Source organism: Symphalangus syndactylus, chromosome 1, assembly GCF_028878055.3.
Source record: "Symphalangus syndactylus isolate Jambi chromosome 1, NHGRI_mSymSyn1-v2.1_pri, whole genome shotgun sequence".
Taxonomy (NCBI): Eukaryota; Metazoa; Chordata; class Mammalia; order Primates; family Hylobatidae; genus Symphalangus; species Symphalangus syndactylus.
In genome coordinates this window covers 88,022,286-88,043,943 of record NC_072423.2, presented here as the reverse complement: position 1 = coordinate 88,043,943, position 21,658 = coordinate 88,022,286, and the positions used below count along the sequence as shown (strand labels likewise).

Below are 21,658 nucleotides of genomic sequence, written 5' to 3'. Positions count from 1 at the left end.
CGGCCCGAAGACCCTGCTGCTGCGTGGCCAGCGGCCCACGGCCGTGCTGCCCTTCAAGGCTCTGCAGCTCCTCGCGCCTAATGAGCCTGGCGCCTAAAAATACCACCCTAGTTAAACCTCCCGGAACCTGTCTTCAGCATTTCAAAAAAAAAAAAAAAACACACACACGGGCGCCGTCATCACTTTGAGCCACATAAATCACAGCCCTGACCTGCTGTGGCTTCAGCAGGCGACGAGCCGCTGAAAGTGGCGACGAACTCCGCCCCTTTCGAAGACCAGCAACTTTCCATTCTTGTTTCCCTGAGCAAGGCGCAGATCGCAACGGGGAGACCCCCGAGCAGCCTGAGTGAGTCGGACGTCGGAAAAACAGCCTGGGAATCTCCATGTTTCCCAGCCCAGGCTAAGCGCAGGATTCTTCAGAGCCATATCCTGTGACAATCACAAGGGTTTTCTCCACCCCGCGGGTGACGGAGAACTCGTGACCGGCCCCTCAGCTCCGAGCCAAGCGCCTGGAGGGCGCGGAGAAAGAGGGGGCGGAGCTGCAAGCCCAGATCACCAGGCAGCCGAAGACGGGCAGCGCGTGCGCATTCTCTCGCCACGGGACCTCCTTCCCGCCGCTGAGACTAGGAAGTGGGACGCCAAATCTGTCCCTGCGCAGCCGCCGCCGCCGGGCGCCGAGCAGGGTGGCCGCCCTGCCTGAGGCGCGCCTGCGCACGTCCCCACGCACGCTCCGGCGTACGGCGGCGGCCGGGGGTCGCGAGCCGGTGGAGGACCCGCGCGCGGAGGAGCCGGGGAGTCAGCGCTTCTTCCCTCCCTCCCCCTCTCCCCTCCCCGCTCCCTGCCCCCCTCCCCAAGAATGTTCCGCTACGAGGTGAGCTGTTGCGACCGGAAGTGACCCCTCCCTCCCTCCCGCGCCCCTCTCCCTCCGTCCCGCGCCCCTCTCGCTCTCTCTCTCCGCGCGCCGGTCCCGTGTTCCTGCGGGGCAGGGGGCTGGCGGGGGGAGTCGCAGGACTTAGCTGGACGCGACTGGCCTGGGGTCGCGGGTCTAATCCTAGGGCTGGGAGCTGGCTTCAGGGGTCGAGACAGTCCCATTAGTTGCTGCTGGGGAAAGTTGGCCTCCGTTTTGGGGTGGGGAGGGCCCGTTAAGTGCTGTAACCAGACCACACCCCCGCCCCCACCCCTAGAGGAGCCGTGGAGGATAGAACACTGCATCTACCCAGGTGCTTTTCTTAAGTAGGTGTCACCCGGGAATTCCCAGAGCCGAGTTTCCCGCTCTGGACCCGGAACCACCCGCCACCCACCTCCACTCGAATTACACTGACACACACCCCATTCACACAGGCTGCCTTCAGGTGAAGGGGGCCTGGGCTTGCCGTTGGACTAGGGCCCCAGCCCGTTTACTAAAGAGGGCTCCGAGTTGGGAGGGGGGCGTGTCCTGCAGAAGTTCCTTCTGGGCTAGTGCTGGGAGACGTGGGTTTGGTGAAGGTCCCAGGAATGTAGCTAGCAACAGACAGTACTGACCCTGTCACCAACTCACTGTGTGACCTTGAGTGACTGCTAATCTCTGGACGTAAACTTTCTGGATTTGTAGCATGAAAGAACTGATGTAAATGATCCTTAAGAATTTTTAATTTAAAAAAGCAGTGATTTGGTAAAGTAGATATTTGTGATTTGGAAGGGAGTACTGCTGGAAGTTGCCTCTGATAAGGAGGCAGTGGCATGCCTATTGGCATGTGTTTGGAAGGGCTCCAGGGGGGAGAATAACGCCCTTTGACCTAGTCTTTCCTTTGTAAACAGGGTAGCTAAGAGGTAGCCAGGCGAGGTGTATCACAAATGTAGCTACTGGTAGAATATGGAATTCTGATTCTGAATTTTTGAAAATTGAGGACAGGTATACCTGATAGGAATGGTCCAAGACCAAACTGAAAGGAAAACTTGGAGAATAAATCAGTTGAGTAAAATTGAAGTAAAGGGGGAAAATAGAACACACCTAGGATGTGGTGACCTCTAGCCTTTGTTCGATAATCTGTAATCTTTGCCCACTTTGATCGTCACAACTCTCTGCCATAGTTGGTGTTGTCCCTGCATTACAATGTAAGACATTGAGCCTTACAGCCTAGCACAGAGCCTTAGACACAACAGGTCCTTAAAAGGTATTTGATGAGTTAATTAGAAATTTTCTGAGTTGCCCATGTTGACACTGATTGTAGGAATGGAGCCAGAACTTGAACTTGTCATACCACAGCTTTTCTAGAGTTCATTTTATTGTGGTTGAAGACCTTTCTGTTTTATCACTAGAGTTTAGGCCTATAGGGAAGATAAGAAAGGTGGAAAATGAAGACAAAGCTTTAAAACGGAATAATAGTTGAAAAGATGGCATGAATATAATGAGAAAGATGAGAATTTTGCTGGAAAAGATACATAAAGATACAAGAAAATAAAGAGTTCATTTTTAGTTGTCATCACTGTTCCAACCAGTGATGTAAGGGAAGTTGTGGGCTTAATTTCTTGGTTGCATGAGGAACTGCTGTTAGTGGATTCTTGATAAAATAGAGAAATGGAATGCTGTGAGGTGGGGTAAGAATTAAATAAGGAATAGGAAATAGAAAGTGAAAGAAAGATAATGAAATCTTCCAGTGTCAGGGAAATTGGGAAGTAGAAAAAAAATGCCATCTTTACAAAAAGTCATAATGAAGCAATTATGTTCTTTGAGAAGGTAAGATGAACATTTTTAGAACATTTTTAAAATGAGGGTGTGAATTTCATGAATAACTAATGTCTTTTCTCTTTTTTTAGTCTTTGGAGGATTGTCCTCTGGATGAAGATGAAGATGCGTTTCAGGGACTGGGAGAAGAAGATGAAGAGATTGATCAATTCAATGATGATACATTTGGGTCAGGTGCAGTTGGTAAGTGACATCTTTCTCTTATAATATCATCTTAGCCTCCTGCTCTTTTCAAGTGCTGTCTTTTAGAAGTCTTTATCTTGTTAGGGGTAACCTTATTCATTAACTTGGCAAGATATTCTTCTATTCCTCATCTAGAATAGTTCATTCTTCACTGGAAACAGCACCTATCCTGCTCCTCTGGGTCTCTTTTTGCCTCACCTATAAAATCAGGTATCCTGTAAGCCTTGCCCCTTCCAGCTATATGATCTATGACTACAGGTTGCCCCTATGAGGGATTCAAATGTTTAGAGAAGTAAACATTTAAGAGAGATTTAAACTAATCCTAGATGAGAGGAATTTTTATTTGTATAACATATAACTTACGGAAAACTAGTGTGCTAGTAGAAAATTCAGATTCTAGGATGTGGGTATATGTGTTTTAAAATTTAGTCTATCACTGGTATATAATTTTGCAACTTATAGTATCTTCAAAATATAAAGCTTTTTGTAGCAAGAATTTTGGGGGTCAAGAAAAGGACTCATAAGTTAGAAAAGTATGCACAGATGAAATTTTGTCCATCCCTGGATATACATACATTTTATTTATTTATCTATTTGTTTATTTATTTGTTTATTCTTTTTTGAGATGGAGTCTTGCTCTGTCACCCAGGCTGGAGTGCAGTGGCGCAATCTCGGCTCACTGCACCTCCGCCTCCCAGGTTCAAGCAGTTCTCCCGCCTCAGGCTCCCGAGTAGCTGGGATTACAGGTGCCTGCCACCACACCCAGCTAACCAGGCTGGTCTGGAACTCCTGACCTTGTGATCCGCCCATCTTGGCCTCCCTAAGTGCTGGGATTACAGGCCTGAGCCACTGCGCCTGGCCTATAGATACATATTTTAAGAGTTGGAAAAAGTTTAAAAACTGAAGAGCCAAACTAAGCTTACAGGCCATGGGGTTATAAATACCAAGATGGAAAATTTAGGAAGTAAGCTTATATGATAAAGTTTGAGAACACATGTTACTTAGAACAGGGGTAGAACAAGGGGAGTAATAAATTAAAATTTAAACTTTTAAACTATATACATATACATATATTACGAGACAGAGTCTTGCTCTGTCACCTAGACTGGAGTGCAGTAGCGTGATCTCGGCTCACTGCAGCTTCTGCCTTGCCAGTTTAAGCAGTTCTCCTGCCTCAGCCTCCCAAGTAGCTGAGAATACAGGCGCCTGGCTAATTTTTGTATTTTTAGTAGAGACAGGGTTTCTCCATGTTGGCCAGGCTGGTCATGAACTCCTGACCTCAAGTGATCCCTCCTTGGCCTCCCAAAGTGCTGGGGTTACCGGTGTGAGCCACTATGCGTGGCCAAAACTGCATATTTTTAAGGAAATGAATAGGTAAGAGTCAATGCAGATATGTTTGCTTAGACTTGGTGCTGGAAAGCAGCAATAACAGCGTTTATGTTCAAATGTATAAATGTGTATGATTCTTTTGGAGTCACAACACTTCTGTCCGTGCAACAAATACTCCAAGTTAAGTCATAAGGAAAAAGAGAAAATTTAGCAGTAGTTGGTAATCCCAAGATGTTGAATATCAAAAACAAATAAGAGGCCTTAAAGTATTATAGTGGTCACTGGTTTTGCAGTGACCTAATAAATTTATTAAAGCTTAGACTGAGTTGAATAAACTGGCAAAAATGAAGGTGTTTTAATATTATCAGTCCTTTGTAAAATTCAGTAGAGAACTAAAACTTTGTTATGATTAGAAGCAGCAAGAAAAGTGTTGAAAGTAGCAGCTAGACTCATGATGGAAAGGAATCAAAGACCTTTTGGATTATAGGCATGGGCTAGGAGATGAGATTGTCCAGGAGGATAACATGATCCTAGATGCTATTATCTCTCTCCATGGAGATCACAGGCAAAGCGATGTAGAGTGGAATTACAAAAGCAGGAAACTGATGTGAATTGCAAATTATATTTGGAAGATAGTTTAGTGATAATCAATAAGACACAATAAGCTATTTGTGGTGCCTCAAGCCCACAGCTCTCAGCACTTTGGGAGGTCAAGGCAGGAGGATCACTTGAGGCCAGGAGTTCAAGACCATCCTGGGCAACATAGTGAGACTCTTTATCCACAAAATTTTTTTGAAAAATATCCAGGCATGATGGTATGTACCACTTAGGAGGTTGAGGCTGAGGCTGGAGGATCCCTTGAACCCAGGAGTTCAGGGCTGCATCAGCTATAATGGTGCCACTGCATTCCAGCCTGGGTAACAGAGCGAGACCTTGTCTCTAAAAAGTTAATTATCAAATAATTTAAAAATAGAATACCATAGAAGCTACCAACATGTGCTTGTTTCTAGAACTGTTTTTCTATTAAAATACTGTACTGAATGTTAACCGTTTTTTCAACAAATTCTTCAGTATTAAAATGAATTAGCTAGAATTGATTTATAGACATTAAAATGAGGCAGCATTGTACCATGTTCTCAGTTTTCAACCTGGACAGAAGAGGAAGAGTCATGCCTTCTCATTGGCTTCCAGAGTGCTATGGACAGTCTTTTTTTCCTGAGTTTCTATTTTTTCTCATAAGATGGGAATAATATTGCCTTAAAAGGATGTTAGAGTGTCCAGAACGGTATTTTATATGATGGGAAAGAAGAAAAGTGCACACGTGCTAAAAAAGCCATTAGGTTTACACAGTAAAAGAACAGGTAGTACAAAGTTAAGGCAATTAAATAGCATATGATTAGCCCACTTTGTACCTTAGGGCCAAAGGGTGATTAGAAAGGATTTTTTGGCCAAGAAAGTTTATAATAATATAGAGAAAAGATTTCCAAAGATGAGCCCTTTCCCTTGAGAGTGTAATGTACTTGAATTGTAAAGTGAAGATCTTAATTCCTCTTAACAGCCTGGTGTAAATACTATAAAAAGAAAATTGTTTTCCAAGTCAACCTGTGACTTCTTTGATACTCCTCTGCAGGTTGATATAAAGCTGGTATAGAGAGTTTAAATCAAGAGGTGAAATGTCAGACCTTTGACATTTGTTTTGATTTTATGATTTTTAATTCATATAGCAGGCATCTTGAATAATACCTGCTAGTACAGTAGACATTTTAGGTCACTGGCTACAAATGGTCACCTTTCCTTAAGAAACTAGTCTTCTGCATGAAAAAATGTTTGCATCATCTTAGAGCAATAAATAGTGTTGCAGTAATCCCAACTCCTTCTCTAAAAATAAAAGCTTACTCTTAACATGGTGCTTATTATGTGCTAGGCACCATTCTAAATGTTTTACATATATTGTTAATCCTTATAACAACCTTGTGAGATAGGTGCTATTATTATCCTCATTTTAACAAATGAGGAAGAGTGACGGGTTAAGTAACTATAGACACAATTACTGCAAACTACTAGTTATGTTAAATAGTTTTTGAGGAGTCTTTGGAAATCTCCTGCCTCCACTTGGAAGGAATCACCCTCCTTCCTACCTCCCTGTTATTGATAGCTACTATAGTCTTTAGAGATTGAGATTGCCTTAAAATTAAATCACTTCTACTTCCTTTTTATTTTGTTTTCATTCAAAACTCCCTGAGACAGGCTTCAGGGGTTATTACAAGTATAAGTTTATAGAAGCAGCCAGGAATTCAGTAACCCATATCAGAGTACAGGTTAGTTCGTTATTACGGATAATCTCTTTCCCTTCATTTCTCTGTTATTCTTTTGCCTACCTTTTATCATTTTGACCAGTAATGGACTCAGGTCAAGCACTGGCATATCTAAGTAACTATATTTTTAGGTCATTTGAAAAAGATACAGGGTGAAATATTGTTTTATAGTAAGGGCACAATATCTCTAAAATACTACTTCAGATAATTTTTTACAAGAGTAAGAAAAATCTAAAATGATGATGATGGTATTTTATGGCATAGATTCCTTTGGTTACATGTTTGAAAATGTAACAATCAATTCACCAGAGATCTATTCTCACAGAATATGGCGACTTAACCAATATTTTTAAAATATTATTATTAAGGGGAAATAGATTATCCATATTTGATAGGATTTGGTAAAGTTAGCAAGCATGAATACTGGAAGTTGTGATAGAAAAGCATGCAAATTAGAACTCTACTGCATTAGAACAAATCCACTAACAAATTAACTTCTTAAATTTGGGAAGTAAATGTTTTGACAAATCCCTCAATTCAGGATGATAGATTCCCACTCTTGTGGCATTGCTAAGTTAGTAAAGTTGCAAAAAAAAAATTTATCCTGTCTCAGCTTACTATTCCTTACCAAGGAAAGCACAAATATGAATGTCACATTTGGTTTTTAATTATATTATTCTTTAATTATTTTCTTTCATATGACTAGTCATTTAAATTAACAGTGTAATTTTCATTTAAAGTGGATTTTTCCATTTTTTGGAGCACATCAGGATAGGCTTATCAGAGACCATCATCATAAAATGGCTACCTTAAATTCTTTTCTGTAAGATGACAGTTTACAGGAAGAGCGCCACCTGACTAGTCACTCAGGTAAGAGGAAGCTGTTGGGTGGGAAATACCACATAATTATAAAGAAGACCCATGTCCCGGAGGCTTAGGTAAGGATATTTTTATAGCTTTTGCCCACAGCCTTTATCCTAGTGATGGCACAGTGATCCACAACTTAAGGAATCCCTTACCACAACTAATACATAAATCTACCACAGTGCCCCCAAACTAGGCAGTGGGTCCCATGATACCAAAATTATATATCTGAAAGTCGCACTTCCCTCACTCTTTGGATCACTAGTATTATGTGATACGTCGTTGTATGATTAAAAAATATATATATATAGCAAATTTTAACTTAATATAATCTGATTCTAAAAGGAAATTAGTTTATTTAAATAGTCACATAAAATGTTAAGATATGTATGATGTTTATTACAGTATTAATTATTATACTGGAAAATTGTAAATAATCCAAATGTTTACCAGTAGGGGATAAATTACATTATAGTTTAGCAATAAAATGCAATCTTATGTAGGTGTTAAAAAGAATGAGTTAATGTCAGTAGTTATGCCTGTGTGCATGCATGAAAAGATGTCCAAGACATATTGCTTAAATAAAAAGAAACAAGTTAACTTTATAAACTTAACACAGCTTAAAACTGTTTAAAACTTAACACACCTGTGGAATTACGGGGAACTTTCACTTAAGTTACATGTGTTTGTGGTGTGTGAATTTTTTAAACACGTATTTTCTTTGAAAGCAGAAAAAAGAAAGTCTCTGTTTCTGTGTTGGTTATAACCTGTTATCCCCGTCTGTTGAATTTTATAAAATATATAAAGGATGTAACTAAAAACAGAATACCATATAACATATACAAAATAATACCTTTTGTGGGTTAGAAAGTAGTGCATATTGAGATGAGGTAAAGGAAGAAATAAAATGAAAGGATTATTTAGGAGTAGCTCCAATGAGGAGGAAGAAGTTTCGCATTTGAATACCTGAAAAGAAAGGCCGGATGCAGTGGCTCAAGCCTGTGATCCCAGCTTTTTGGAAGGCCGTTGCAGGTAGATTGCTTGAGCCCAAGAGTTCAAGACCAGTCTGGGCAACATGGGGAAACCCTGACTCTACAAAAAAAAAACCAAAAATTAGCCTGGTGTGGTGGTACAAACCTGTAGTTCCAGTTACTTGGGAGGCTCAGATAGGGGGATCACCTGAGCCCGGGAGGTCGAGACTGCAGTGAGCCAGATCACACCATTGCACTCCAACCTGGGTGACAGTGAGACCCTGTCTCAAAAAATAAAAATAAAAAAGAATACTGAAAGGAGCAAAACTATGAGTACAGCTTTCATGATGGAAGCAGAATGGAATAAGATTGGAGAGAACTGGAGTGAGATGTGATGGAAGTAAGGTCTAGCCCCAGAGCAGCTGATAGAGGGTTCTGAAGATTGTAATCTCTGCTGTAATGGGATTCCAAAACAGAAAAAATGATGCCAACATACCAAATGCAAAAACAACCTTAGTGTCAGTGCTACAGACTTTATAGTAGTGTGCAGTAATAGCAGACATAGTTAAAATAAAAGAGGAAATGTCCCTTCTTCTTCCCTAGCCTGTTTTCAGCACAGCAGCCAGAGTGATTCTTTTAAAAGTTAAGCCAAATGAAAATTTCCATTGGCTTCCCGTTTCAATCATAGTGGCCCAGAATGAGCTCCCTCCTCATGACTTCTTGACCTCATTTTCTTCTGCTCTCCCCACCCTGCTCATTCCATTCCAGACACAGTCCTCCTTGCCGTTTCTGTTTGAATTTTATTCCTGGTATAATGTTATTTGCTTTTACTTGTAAAAAGCATGCTTTATGTGTCCCTTAGTTTAAACCTTATTTCCTGTTTCTAAGTGGAAACTTAACTTTCTACCTATCTTCTGGAATTATTCATTTGGTTAGCAGAAGAATTGTGTAGGCCGGGCGTGGTGGCTCATGCTTGTAATCCCAGCACTTTGGGAGGCCAAGGTGGGTGGATCATTTGAGGTTAGGAGTTTGAGACCAGCCTGGCCAACATGGTGAAACCCCCCCTCTACTAAAAATACAAAAATTAGCCAGGTGTGGTGGTGGGCGCCTATAGTCCCAGCTACTCCAGCTACTTGGGAGGCTGACGCAGAGAGTCACTTGAACCCAGGAGGTGGAGGTTGCAGTGAGCCGAGATCACACCTCTGCACTGCAGCCTGGGTGACGGAGTGAGACTCCGTCTAAAAAAAAAAACAGAATAATTGTGTAAAACTTTTTTGTACCACTATGAACTATTTCTTACATGAACTGTGTCATCTTATAGATGATGATTGGCAGGAAGCACATGAGCGCTTGGCTGAACTGGAAGAAAAGCTACCAGTGGCAGTTAATGAACAAACAGGCAATGGAGAGAGAGATGAAATGGACTTGTTGGGTGACCATGAGGAGAATCTGGCAGAAAGGCTCAGTAAGATGGTGATTGAAAATGAACTAGAAGATCCAGCTATCATGAGGGCAGTGCAGACCAGGCCAGTTTTACAAGTAAGTAAGTTACTCTGATTTGAGAACTATAGCAGACTAAAAATTAAAGTGAAGTATTGAACTTTGCCATTTTATTTTTATCTATTCTAATGTGAGATTTACATATGCCATAGAAAATTGATAATATATTTCCTGATGATAGCAGTTCTAGAGATAAAGTTGGGGAATAGTGTATATTCTGGAGCCCTATAATTTCGTATTCTAAAGCAACTTGAGGCTCTTTTGGAACGTTGTTCCCCAACAGCAGATAAGTCACCCAGAGAGTATACAACATTTCAGACTCTGTGTGTATGTTTTCCTTTTTTGTTAGTCCCAACCAGGAAGTCTGAATTCCAGTATCTGGGATGGATCTGAAGTTCTGAGGCGAATTCGAGGACCACTGCTTGCTCAGGTATTAAATATTTTCTCTTTCTATAAAATTTATAATATCCAAAAATTTTAAGTTCCCGTTGTCATCCTTTCCTTACTGAAGGGGTTTATAGGTCTTTCATTTGCTAGAATTATGTCGACTACTGCATCCAGCACTTAGCTATGCCTTTCTTTAGCCTCCAGGGTAAAGGTTGCAAGGGAGCCGTTGGAATTTAAATTTGTTAGTGTATGACTATGATTTGAATCACTTAAAAAGTCATTTCTGAGCCAGGCATGGTGGCTCACGCATGTAATCCCAGCACTTTGAGAGGCTGAGACGGATGGATCACTTGAGGTGAGGAGTTCGAGACCAGCCTGGCCAACATGGTGAAACCCCATCTCTACTAAAAATACAAAAATTAACCAGGCATGGTGGTGGGCACCTGTAATCCCAGCTACTCAGGAGGCTGAGGCAGGAGAATCACTTGAACCTGGGAGGCGGAAGTTGTAGTAAGGCAAGATTGTGCCACTGCACTCCAGCCTGGGCGACAGAGTGAGACTCCGTCTCAAAAAAAAAAAAAAGTCATTTCTTTGCAAAACTATAGGGACAGAGAAGTCATCAGTGTTTACTAGTGGTTGGACATGGCAGGAGGGGTTAACTGCAGAGGAACAATACAATGAAATTTCTGGGGAGTGATACAACTGTTCTTGCTCTTTTTTTTTTTTTTTTTTTTTTGAGACCAGGTCTTGCTGTGTCAACCAGGCTAGAGTGCGCTGGTACAGTCATAGCTCTCTGTAACCTTGAATTTCCGGGCTCAAGTGATGCTCCCACCTCGGCCTCTTGAATAGCTGAGACTACAGGTGCATGCCACCATGCCTGGCTAAGTTTTTTTATTTTTGTATAGATGAAGTCTCGCTGTGTTGCCCCGGCTAGTCTCAAACTCCTGGCTTCAAGTGATCCTCCCACCTCACCCTCCAAGGCGTTGGGATTTCAGGCATGAGCCGCTTACTTACCAAAGTCAGAGAACCATATACCAAAAAGTGAATTTTACTATATGTGAATTAAAAATAAATAAAAAGTTAAAAAATTTCTTAAGGTATTTTTGGCATCTGTAGAAGTTACTAAAGCATATCAAGTTAGTTAATTTCTATTTTATTTTACCACTTCCTCAATTAGGAAATGCCTACAGTGTCTGTATTAGAATATGCTTTGCCTCAGAGGCCCCCCCAGGGTCCAGAAGATGATCGGGACCTTTCTGAACGTGCATTACCAAGGCGGTCAACTTCACCTATCATTGGCAGTCCTCCTGTTAGAGCTGTCCCCATAGGCACCCCACCTAAACAGATGGCTGTACCCAGCTTCACCCAACAGGTACCTCTCATTAACAAGCACACAGCCCAGGATATTGGGAATCTGGGCAAAATTATTTGGAAAATTGGTGATGTTGGGTGGAGGGTGGAAATTTTGGGTAGGCATTAGATTAGAAAGAAAAATAGCTAGTTAGAGGAGAAATTAGTACAAATTAGAGACACATTCCCTGATACCCTTTGCTGCTGCTATTGCTGCTGCCTTTTCATTGGGGGAGAAAAAAGGGTAGTTAGCCACATTTAGCACATATATCCTTTTAAAAGTGTTTTGCTGGCTGCCCAAAACATTGTCAGAGAGATAACTGAAAGCCGGGGGGAGTGGGAACACACAGCATTGTCCACATCCCTTTTTACCTTTAAGATATCCCTGCTTTCCCTAGAGCCTGTGCAGTCCTGTTCCATAGACTTTCCTCCACCTGAAACCAGCAGCTGAAAAGGAAGGCCAATTTGGAAGGTATGGGGGGAGGGTGGTGTTGGTATGGCCTAGTTAGGCTCAACATCCTATGAAATGGTGGAGTCACAATGTATCACAAAAGTGCTGAGCATGGCGGCCATATCACAGGGGCTTCAGAATAGGACTTAGTTAATCCTCCAGCTTTCTTATCATTCCTTCTCCCTCAGTGCTACCAAAATATATCCTCTTGGAGAGAATTTGCAAGTCAGACTGCTGGTATCTCCCTCAGACAGCATGGAAGGGTGGGGATAACTGGAGAATTAGCTAAATCTTCCTCAGTTAATGCTGACACTTTACTTGATTTGTGAGAGAAAGTGGCCCAAGGTTCTGTATTTGAACCTGTAGCCATAGCAATTTGCTTAGAAGTAGGGCTTTGCATTGAGTTCTGTGTCTCTACCAGTACTTGAGGGGAGGGAGTATAGGTGGAAGAAAAACTGATTTCATTGAGTGTAGTTGTATATATGTTTGTCCTGATAGATTCTGTGTCCGAAGCCTGTCCATGTTCGGCCTCCAATGCCACCTCGTTATCCTGCTCCCTATGGTGAGAGGATGTCTCCAAACCAGCTCTGCGGTGTCCCGGTATGTCACTTTAAGCCTAACAAAAATGTGCAGTATGTATTTTCTGATCACTATTTGTAAGATCACTGCCAGTATTTAGATTTGCTGACATCTCCTAAATTATACCTATTTTTTATAATCTCATTACTTAAATTGCTGCATCTAATTGTCCCCAGGTCAGAGGACAGTTGTTTCTTACATCAGCTCTTTTCTTATCTTTAAAAATCTAAACTCATTGTGATCATCTGGTTCTTGCCATTTCAGTCCCATGTTCTGCTGCTTTCTTTTTCATGTCACATGGTCATGGTGTTTTTATAATTTCTAGCATTGCTCTTTTTTTATATTCCAGAGCTTGACTCTGTAATTTGAGAGTTTTTATATCCAAGTTTATACTGCATTTCTGCTGAGTTTCCTTATATTGATGTACCCCGTTTTATAGCATATTCTTTTTTTTTTTTTTTTTTTTTTTTTTTTTTACCTTAGAACTCTTCCCTCCTGGGTCACCCTTTTCCTCCTAGTGTTCCTCCTGTTCTCAGCCCCCTCCAGAGAGCACAGCTTCTTGGAGGAGCACAGGTAAGCCTGTGATTAGCCCTACCCATAAAGAACTCTCCTACTTTCCTAAAGTTCATTAGATGATAGCCCCTTTTTTTGCTGTTAATCACTACTTTTATTTTTGCCTTTAGTTTTTCAAACAAAGTTATTGATAGAAAACTGTATTCACTTTTCTGTAGACAAAAGCAAGGGGACTTGCTGATTGTCTAAATCTAAGATCTTCTTCCTCTTTGTAGCTACAGCCTGGACGGATGTCTCCCAGCCAGTTTGCACGGGTCCCTGGATTTGTTGGTAGTCCACTTGCTGCCATGAATCCCAAGTTGCTACAAGGGCGAGTTGGGCAGATGCTTCCCCCAGCACCAGGCTTCCGTGCCTTCTTTAGTGCTCCACCCTCCGCTACACCACCTCCACAGCAGCACCCTCCTGGTCCAGGACCCCACCTGCAAAACCTAAGGTATACAAAATCAATGCCACTGTTTATCAGTTATCAGCCAAGTCTCTTGATTGTCGATGTGTAGTTTTATAAGTCTCTTGATATTTGCTAACTAATAAATTTTAAGATGTTATTGGATCCTCAAGTTGGCAAACATGGAAATGTTTGATAATCTCCAGGCTGTCTTGTGAATCACATTTTTCTCACATTACCAGAGGGTATAGAATAGAGCGACAGATGCTGAAAAGTCAGCTAATCTTCACACTAGCTAAGCTGTTTGCTTTTATCCTCTGGTTTTATAACAAAAGGGGTTCAAGTTCCTGTTTCAGTGAAGTTGTGTTTTATTACATATCATATTGTGTCAGTCAGGATTTTCAAGAGACACACAAGAACCAGTAGAGGAAAGAGAGCAAGAATGTTCATGTGAGCAGGTTTTATTTTAAGAAATTGGCTCATGTGATTGTAGAGGCTGAGAAGTTCGAAATCCATAAGACAGACCAGCAGGCAAGAAATAAAAGTAAAAGCTCAAGTTGCAGTCTTGAGTTTGAAATAAGTATAGCAGGTCAGCAGTCAAGACACTCAAGCAGGATTTCTGTGTTCCAGTTTTGAGGCAGAATTCCTTCTTCTGGGAAACTTTAGTTTTGTTCTTAAGGCCTTCAGCTGGCTGGATGAGCTCCACCCACGTTATTGAGGGTAATCTCTTTTGTAAGGTCAACTGATTATAAATGTTAATCACATCTTTACAAAATACCCTCACAGCAACATCTAAACAGTGTTTGACCAAATAACTGGGTACTAAGGCCTAGCAGTATTAACTATCACACATACATCTTTAATGACATTCCCACATAGTTGAAGCTGAGTACGTTAAACCTACTTAGAGACTTCTGTTAAACAGAAGCAAAAAGAAAAAGAATTATATTGCTTTACTCCTAATTCACTCAGATTTCATGATCACCCTTGTAGAACTTGGTCTTTGTAGAAGATATGTAAAAATATGACTGTCTTTTGCTTCTAAAAGGTCTCCTTAGAATAGACTCTTTTTTTTTTTTTTTTTTTATGTTTTTGAGACAGAGTCTCACTCTGTCTCCCAGGCTGGAGTGCAGTTACCCACGCGATCTTGGCTCACTGCAACCTCTGCCTCCCAGGCTCAAGCGATTCTACTGCCTCAGCCTCCCAAGTAGCTGGGACTACAGGCACCTGCTACCATGCCCAGCTAATTTTTGTATTTTTAGGAGAGACAGGGTTTCACCATGTTGACCAGGCTGGTCTCGAACTCCCGACATCAAGTGTTCCACCAGCCTTGGCCTCCCAAAGTGCTGGGATTACAGGCATGAGTCACCGCACCCAGCCCGAATAGACTTTTGTAGTCCCTTAAGTTAACCTGTGTGAAGTTATCCTGTACTGACAACATTCTTTAAAATTTCAAATCATCAGGATGACCAAACTGAGAACCTCTTTTCCGTTTTTCTTAGATCTCAGGCCCCAATGTTTAGACCGGACACAACTCACCTTCATCCACAGCACCGTCGACTCTTGCATCAGAGACAGCAACAGAATAGAAAGTAAGTACTCATCCGATTCCTTTATGGCTTTTTAATTTTGACAGTGTAACAACATGCTATTTAGTTGTTTTGTTTTTTAGTAAGTTTACTTCATATCCATAAACCTGGATGTACTATCAACATGTAAATATGAAAAGCATAATATTGAGTAAAGAAGCAAGGAACAGAATTATATGTACCATTTATGTAAAACTAAAAGGCACACGGAATAATACTGTGTAATATTTAAAGATAGACACACAAGTAATAAACGTACAAAAACATTTCAGGGAGGATACATACCAAGGGCATAATAGTGGTTCCTCTACGAAGGAAGAAAAGCTGGAAACTGGGTCTAGAGGGGTACAACAGGGCCTCTGTCAGTGTAACACTGTCATTTTAATATTACTTTAAAATATTTGAAGCAAATTCAACCAAATACATTTTTTTCTATTGGGTGTCTAGGTGATGGCTAAATGGATATTTATGATAGTATTTGCTGGGCTTTTTCTCTGCACTTGAAATATTTCGTGATTTTTAATGAGTTAAAACAATTTATGTAGACTTCAGAGTTAAATCGCCTGTGTTAAAATCCCTTAGTCCACCACTAGATGTATGGTTTTGGACAAGTTACTTGATCTCTCTTGGCATCGATTTGTTGTCTTAAGTGGGGAAGAGAAAACTACCTACCTCGCAGAGTTATTCTAGAGCTTATACAAAAGTCCATAGGTGAATATGCTTAGCATATGGTAAGGTACTCAGATCTTAGTTTTATTTCTTCATTATTTATCACATAGCTCTTTCCTCTTAAATTCTATTAAGACTTAGTTCTTTTTCACTCCCCTTTTAAGAAAAGCAAAGGGGAATCTTTTAAAAAAAAAAAAAAAAAAACTGGCCTGGTTTATTCCTCTGTTGTTAAAAAAGCGTAATTAATTTGCCCACTTGGAGTGAATGTGGTGTATGTTTTTCAGTCAGCATCGGAATCTCAATGGTGCCGGAGATAGAGGAAGTCACCGGAGCAGTCATCAAGATCATCTCCGAAAGGATCCGTATGCTAATCTCATGTTGCAGCGGGAAAAGGATTGGGTCTCTAAAATCCAGATGATGCAACTGCAAAGCACTGATCCCTACCTGGATGATTTTTATTACCAGGTAAATACTCTGTACTAGTTTTGAGGATAATAGTTTGGTCCCCTACACTGGTGAGGGTATTCATTTAAATATTGGTACAATTAAATATTTGTAAAATTTTCTTTTGAGGTACTTAGCCTCTTGCACTATTCACTATCAGTATATTTCTAGAGCTGAACTTGTTTTACTGTCACTGGCATAAATTATTTGATGGTAAACAACAGTCGTATTCTGTGCTTGTGTTACAACTGAAATCATCTTCTCGTGGTAGAATTACTTTGAAAAACTGGAGAAACTGTCAGCTGCTGAAGAAATACAAGGTGATGGCCCTAAGAAGGAGCGCACCAAGCTTATCACCCCTCAGGTGGCCAAACTGGAGCACGCCTATAAGCCAGGTAAGGTCCTCATAAGAAAAATGCCCATAATAAAAGAAATTTGAGAAGCTGCTGATGTGATTAAATATAGACAAGTATATATGTGGAAGGATATGCAAAGATGTTTCAAAGTGATTTTAAAAGTACCATTGTCCTAAATAAATGCAAAAATCAGCCTTTATTCAAGCCTGGACTGGACGCTTTGACGTGTGCCTTTTTAGGTCCTTTTCTACTTGAGATTTCATGATTTTTTAAATGTGTTATAATTTTCAATACCCCTAACATAAATAAGGGGGAAATACTTTAGATTTTTATTGTGATAATTATTGTAACAAAGAGAGAAAGGATAGATTTTGATAAGGGTAAGGGGTTGCTTTAAATAATACATCGAGTTTTTGTCTTTTTTTTTTTTTTTTGAGAACCTTACTCTGTTGCCCAGGCTGGAGTGCATTGGTGCCATCTCAGCTCACTGCAACCTCCACCTCCTGGGCTCAAGCGATTCTCATGTCTTACCCTCCTGAGTAGCTGGGATTACAGGCGTGTGCCACCACATCCAGCTAATTTTTGTATTTTTAGTAGAGGTGGGGTTTTGCCATGTTGGCCAGGCTGGTCTCGGACTCCTGGCCTCAAGTGATCCACCCACCTCGGCCTCCCAAAGTGCTGAGATAACAGGTGTGAGTTACCACACCCGGCCTAAATGATACATTGAGTTTTGCAGTAAGTTATTAGACTATGAGTAAGGGACAGAGGAAAGTAAAAATCTTCTTTGAACACTGCCTGCCTGCATTGCTGACTTTTTATTTTGTTGGAATTTTTTTTTTTGTCTTTGCAGTGCAATTTGAGGGGTCTTTGGGAAAGCTTACCGTTTCTAGTGTGAATAATCCCCGAAAAATGATTGATGCTGTTGTGACATCTCGGAGTGAGGATGATGTAAGTGTCAACACAATTATCTGTTTAAGAACATCTGATTTGTGACCACTTCTTTTGGGGTCACCATGGAATGAGATCAGGCATGGTAGAGGAGTTTGTAGTCTAACCCGGGGCCTCCCACCTTGTCATGCATTCTAGTTTTCCACAGATGTGCTGCAATATTAACACCTTCATTTCTAAGGCAGCCAGGCAGGGACTAGGGTGGCAGGAGTCTTTGGATTGGGTAGCTCTGGCTGCAAACAGCATGTATTTACTCTAGTTTGATGTTTAAAAAAATTATCATTTTCTATGTGTTTTAAGATTTTCAGGAAGAGGATCAGAAAAAATAATTATGGGACACTAGGCTTAGTACCTGGGTGATGAAAGAATTTGTACAACCCCCATGACACAAGTTTACTTATGTAACAAACACATGTACCCTATAACCTGCACGTGTACCATTGAACCTAAAATTAAAGTTTAAGAAAAAAAAGATTTTCATATTTCATATGATTTCCTTATCCTCTACTAAGATTACCCTTTGCCTGTCTATGAATGGAATTTAATAGTTTGTGCATTGATTCAGTCAACTTTGACCTTTGTTCATACTAGGGTTGTTTTAGATTATTAACTTTCAGAGAATCAATTATCTTCTCAAAGTATTGTCACAAATGAACCTACAAATGGGCACTTGGTAAATTATTTTAACAGAGATAAAGAATTTGCATTGAATAGTCTTCTCTTTTTTAGGAGACAAAAGAAAAACAAGTTCGAGACAAGAGGAGAAAAACCCTTGTTATAATTGAGAAAGTAAGTGTAGAATTTGTTGCTGTAGTTAGTTTCAAATATGGAACTGTCAAATGTATGTATACACTAGAACTGAAACAGTGAGCAACTAGTCAATGTTCTTTGGTTTTAATTCATGAATATATTCTTGGTAAGTGACTATTGTGTACCAGATAACTCTGGAAAGGATTATGGTATGTTTCACCTATTGGCATCATGGAAAGAACACTGCAGTTAAAGTTGGAAGTGTGCTGGGTTTTTGTCCAAGCTTATTCAGTTAATAGCTGAGTGTCTGGGCAAGTCACCTTTCTAAGCCTGATAAAATGGGAATAAAAATTACATTGTCCTACCTATGGATTAATTTAGTTCACAGATATTTACTGGGCACTATTCTGGGTGCTGAGGAAAATAATGGATATTAATAGTGGATTTGTAAAATGTAAATACCACATTATAAGGCCATACACTATAGTGGTTAAAAGTGTGGACTCTAGAACCAAGCTGCAAATCATGTCTTTTTCCATTTCTGAGTCTGTAACTTAAGGCAAGTTATTTAACCTTTCTATGCTGTCCTCAGTTTCTTTATCTGTAAAAATGGAGATGATAGTAGTAGTTTTGTCTTTGGATTGCTTTTTTTTTTTTTCCTTTTGAGATGGAGTTTCTCTCTTGTTGCCCAGGCTGGAGTGCAATGGTGAGATCTTGGCTCACTGCAACCTCCGCCTACCGGGTTCAAGTAATTCTCCTGCCTCAGCCACCCGTGTAGCTGGGATTATAGGCATGTGCTAATATGCCTGGCTAATTTTGTATTTTTAGTAGAGATGGGGTTTCTCCATGTTGTTCAGGCTGGTCTTGGACTCCCGACCTCACGTGATCCGCCCATCTCAGCCTCCCAAAGTGCTGGGATTACAAGCGTGAGCCATCGCGCCCGGACTATTTTACTATCTTTGCCTGCTAGAATAGAGGTCAGAGAGAGACAAAGAATGGTGGTTTGAGGAATTTTTTAAGTTCTTTCATATGGTTTCCTACTTAAAAAAAAATCTCAGTCTTTCTATAATGAGTTTTTATTCTTTTGTCTTTATCTAGTAGTCCTAAACTGTGAAATTGTTTAACTACTACTGTGGTTCTGACCTAGCATGCTGTGGCCTGCTTTTGTCTCCCTTCTTAGACGTACAGCTTACTCCTTGACGTGGAGGACTATGAAAGACGTTATCTCCTAAGTCTGGAAGAAGAGCGACCTGCCCTAATGGATGAGAGAAAGCACAAAATTTGTAGCATGTATGACAACTTAAGGGGGAAATTGCCTGGACAAGAGAGGTAAGCATTGTGCACTTTGAGGAAAACATTAACTGGACTCCTTCCTCTGTCATAACTGGATTTCATACATTTTTGCCTTTTAGGTACACTTCCCTACCATCTCTGTAAACTCAGAATCGATCCTTTTAGCCTAACTCAAATGCCACTTCATTTAAAATATGAATTATCTTTTCCAGTGAGGAAAGAAAGAAAAAGTCTTTATCCTGAATTTATTCGTTCAACAAATACATAGTATCTGCTAGGGACAGTGCTAGGCACTAGAGATACAGTGGGTAATGTTATTGGGTTTTTGTGCTTAGAGATTGCACCTGATTTATGATTACTAGCATGTTTAACCTTGTAATCTTTATGTATTTCCTTTATTACTAAGATCAGATGTACAAACATTTATACTTCCTGGGATTTCCACAAAATATTTATATCCTATCGAAACCCTTCAGTCTTCCAATGGGGAATCCCTCTCCTACCCCATTATCTGCAAAAGAATCTTGCTAATGTTAAATGTTCTGTAAATCCTGAATACTTATTTGATGTATTCAAGAGAACTACAACTTCTAATAACTCCCTTTCTTTTTACCCGTTCAAGAGAATTGCTGATCCTTCTAAGCCAGGACATACACAAAACCAAACATAAGAATAAGCACTTTCTTTTCAACACACCTTGTCTGGAGTTAGGCTGACAGGAAACTGGTTGAATAAATGGTTTATCCATAGATTGAATGTTATGCAGCCATTAAAATGTATGTAGTTGAAATATATTTATTGACATGGAAATAAGTTGTTGAGTGAAAAAAGTCAAGGTACAAAACCATATGAATTATATGGGCCCATTTTTTTATGAAAGAAAAAATAATACGAAGCAAAATGTTTAAAATGGTAACACTAACTCTGAGTTGACGAATGTTTTTATTTTCTTTTTTCTTTTTTTTTTTTTTAAGCTGTTGCTGTTAACCATATGGTATTTGTGTGGTTACTTAAAAGTTAAGAGAGGAAGCCAAGCACTTTGGGAGGCTGAGGTGGGCAGATCACTTGAGGTCAAGAGTTCAGAGACCAACCTGGCCAACATGGTGAAACCCTGTCTCTAGAAAAATACAAAAATCAGCTGGTCGTGGTGGCGGGCATCTATAATCCCAGCTGCTCAGGAGGCTGAGGCAGGAGAATCACTTGAACCCAGGAGGTGGAGGCTGCAATGAACCAAGATAGCGCCACTGCACTCCAGCCTGGGTAACAAAGCGAGACTTTGTCTCAAAAAAAAAAAAAAAAGAAAAGAAAAGGAAATTAGTGCATACAGTTGGCCAAGTTTTTTTTAACCATATAATTTGTGAAATGATGATTTTCTACATTTGTAAAACCTGAAAATTTACTTTTTATTTGGTTGAGATTTGGAGAAGTGATTCCTACTATTTTATAGTACAGGTTATTATAGAATGAAAATGAATGCAGTATATTCATTCAGTAACATCTAAGAGGAAGAAAATGAGGGTTTCTTAATTGTTCTTGCTGACCTAAGTTGGCATTTTTCTTCCGTTGCAGACCTAGTGATGACCACTTTGTACAGATCATGTGTATCCGAAAAGGGAAGAGAATGGTTGCCCGTATTCTTCCTTTCCTCTCCACAGAGCAAGCAGCTGACATTCTCATGACAACAGCCAGGAACCTCGCTTTCCTCATCAAGAAGGATGCACAAGATGAGGTGACTATGCAAGACGGGACATCTTTCCTTTGAGTCTTTATAAGTGATAAGATTTCTAGAATGCAAACTTATTTTCCTCTCCTCTTCCCTTTTGTATTTTTGTCTAATCTTTGGCCGTGTGATTTGATTGTTTAAAACAAAACCTTTAGTATTTCAGGCCTATATTTTTAATCCCATATTTGATCGAACAGACTATGTTTCTAAACATGAGAAAAACAATTCCCTCTTACTTGACATAGTTGTGAAGATGTGGTCTGTATCAGAATTA

General features: G+C 40.3%; 1 protein-coding gene across 4 annotated transcripts in view; it reads left to right on the top strand.

Annotated features, from left to right (window-relative positions):
* The first annotated feature begins 224 nt into the window (after window positions 1-224).
* PATL1 (PAT1 homolog 1, processing body mRNA decay factor) overlaps window positions 225-21,658 on the top strand; it is a 46,193-nt gene continuing 24,759 nt past the window's right edge. Inside the window, exons 1-15 of one of the 4 annotated variants that reach the window (XM_055270992.2) lie at window positions 324-871; window positions 2,797-2,908; window positions 9,709-9,926; window positions 10,237-10,317; window positions 11,452-11,646; window positions 12,574-12,675; window positions 13,138-13,227; window positions 13,443-13,660; window positions 15,115-15,204; window positions 16,155-16,335; window positions 16,586-16,709; window positions 17,521-17,618; window positions 18,348-18,407; window positions 19,549-19,697; window positions 21,231-21,390. In XM_055270992.2, coding sequence (XP_055126967.1) covers window positions 857-871; window positions 2,797-2,908; window positions 9,709-9,926; window positions 10,237-10,317; window positions 11,452-11,646; window positions 12,574-12,675; window positions 13,138-13,227; window positions 13,443-13,660; window positions 15,115-15,204; window positions 16,155-16,335; window positions 16,586-16,709; window positions 17,521-17,618; window positions 18,348-18,407; window positions 19,549-19,697; window positions 21,231-21,390 — 1,893 coding nt within the window. In that variant the 5' untranslated portion in view covers window positions 324-856. Of the gene's footprint in view, window positions 872-2,796; window positions 2,909-9,708; window positions 9,927-10,236; window positions 10,318-11,451; window positions 11,647-12,573; window positions 12,676-13,137; window positions 13,228-13,442; window positions 13,661-15,114; window positions 15,205-16,154; window positions 16,336-16,585; window positions 16,710-17,520; window positions 17,619-18,347; window positions 18,408-19,548; window positions 19,698-21,230; window positions 21,391-21,658 lie in introns of all 4 variants that reach the window. The other 3 variants (XM_055270906.2, XM_063629750.1, XM_055270804.2) reach the window with 3 other exon arrangements.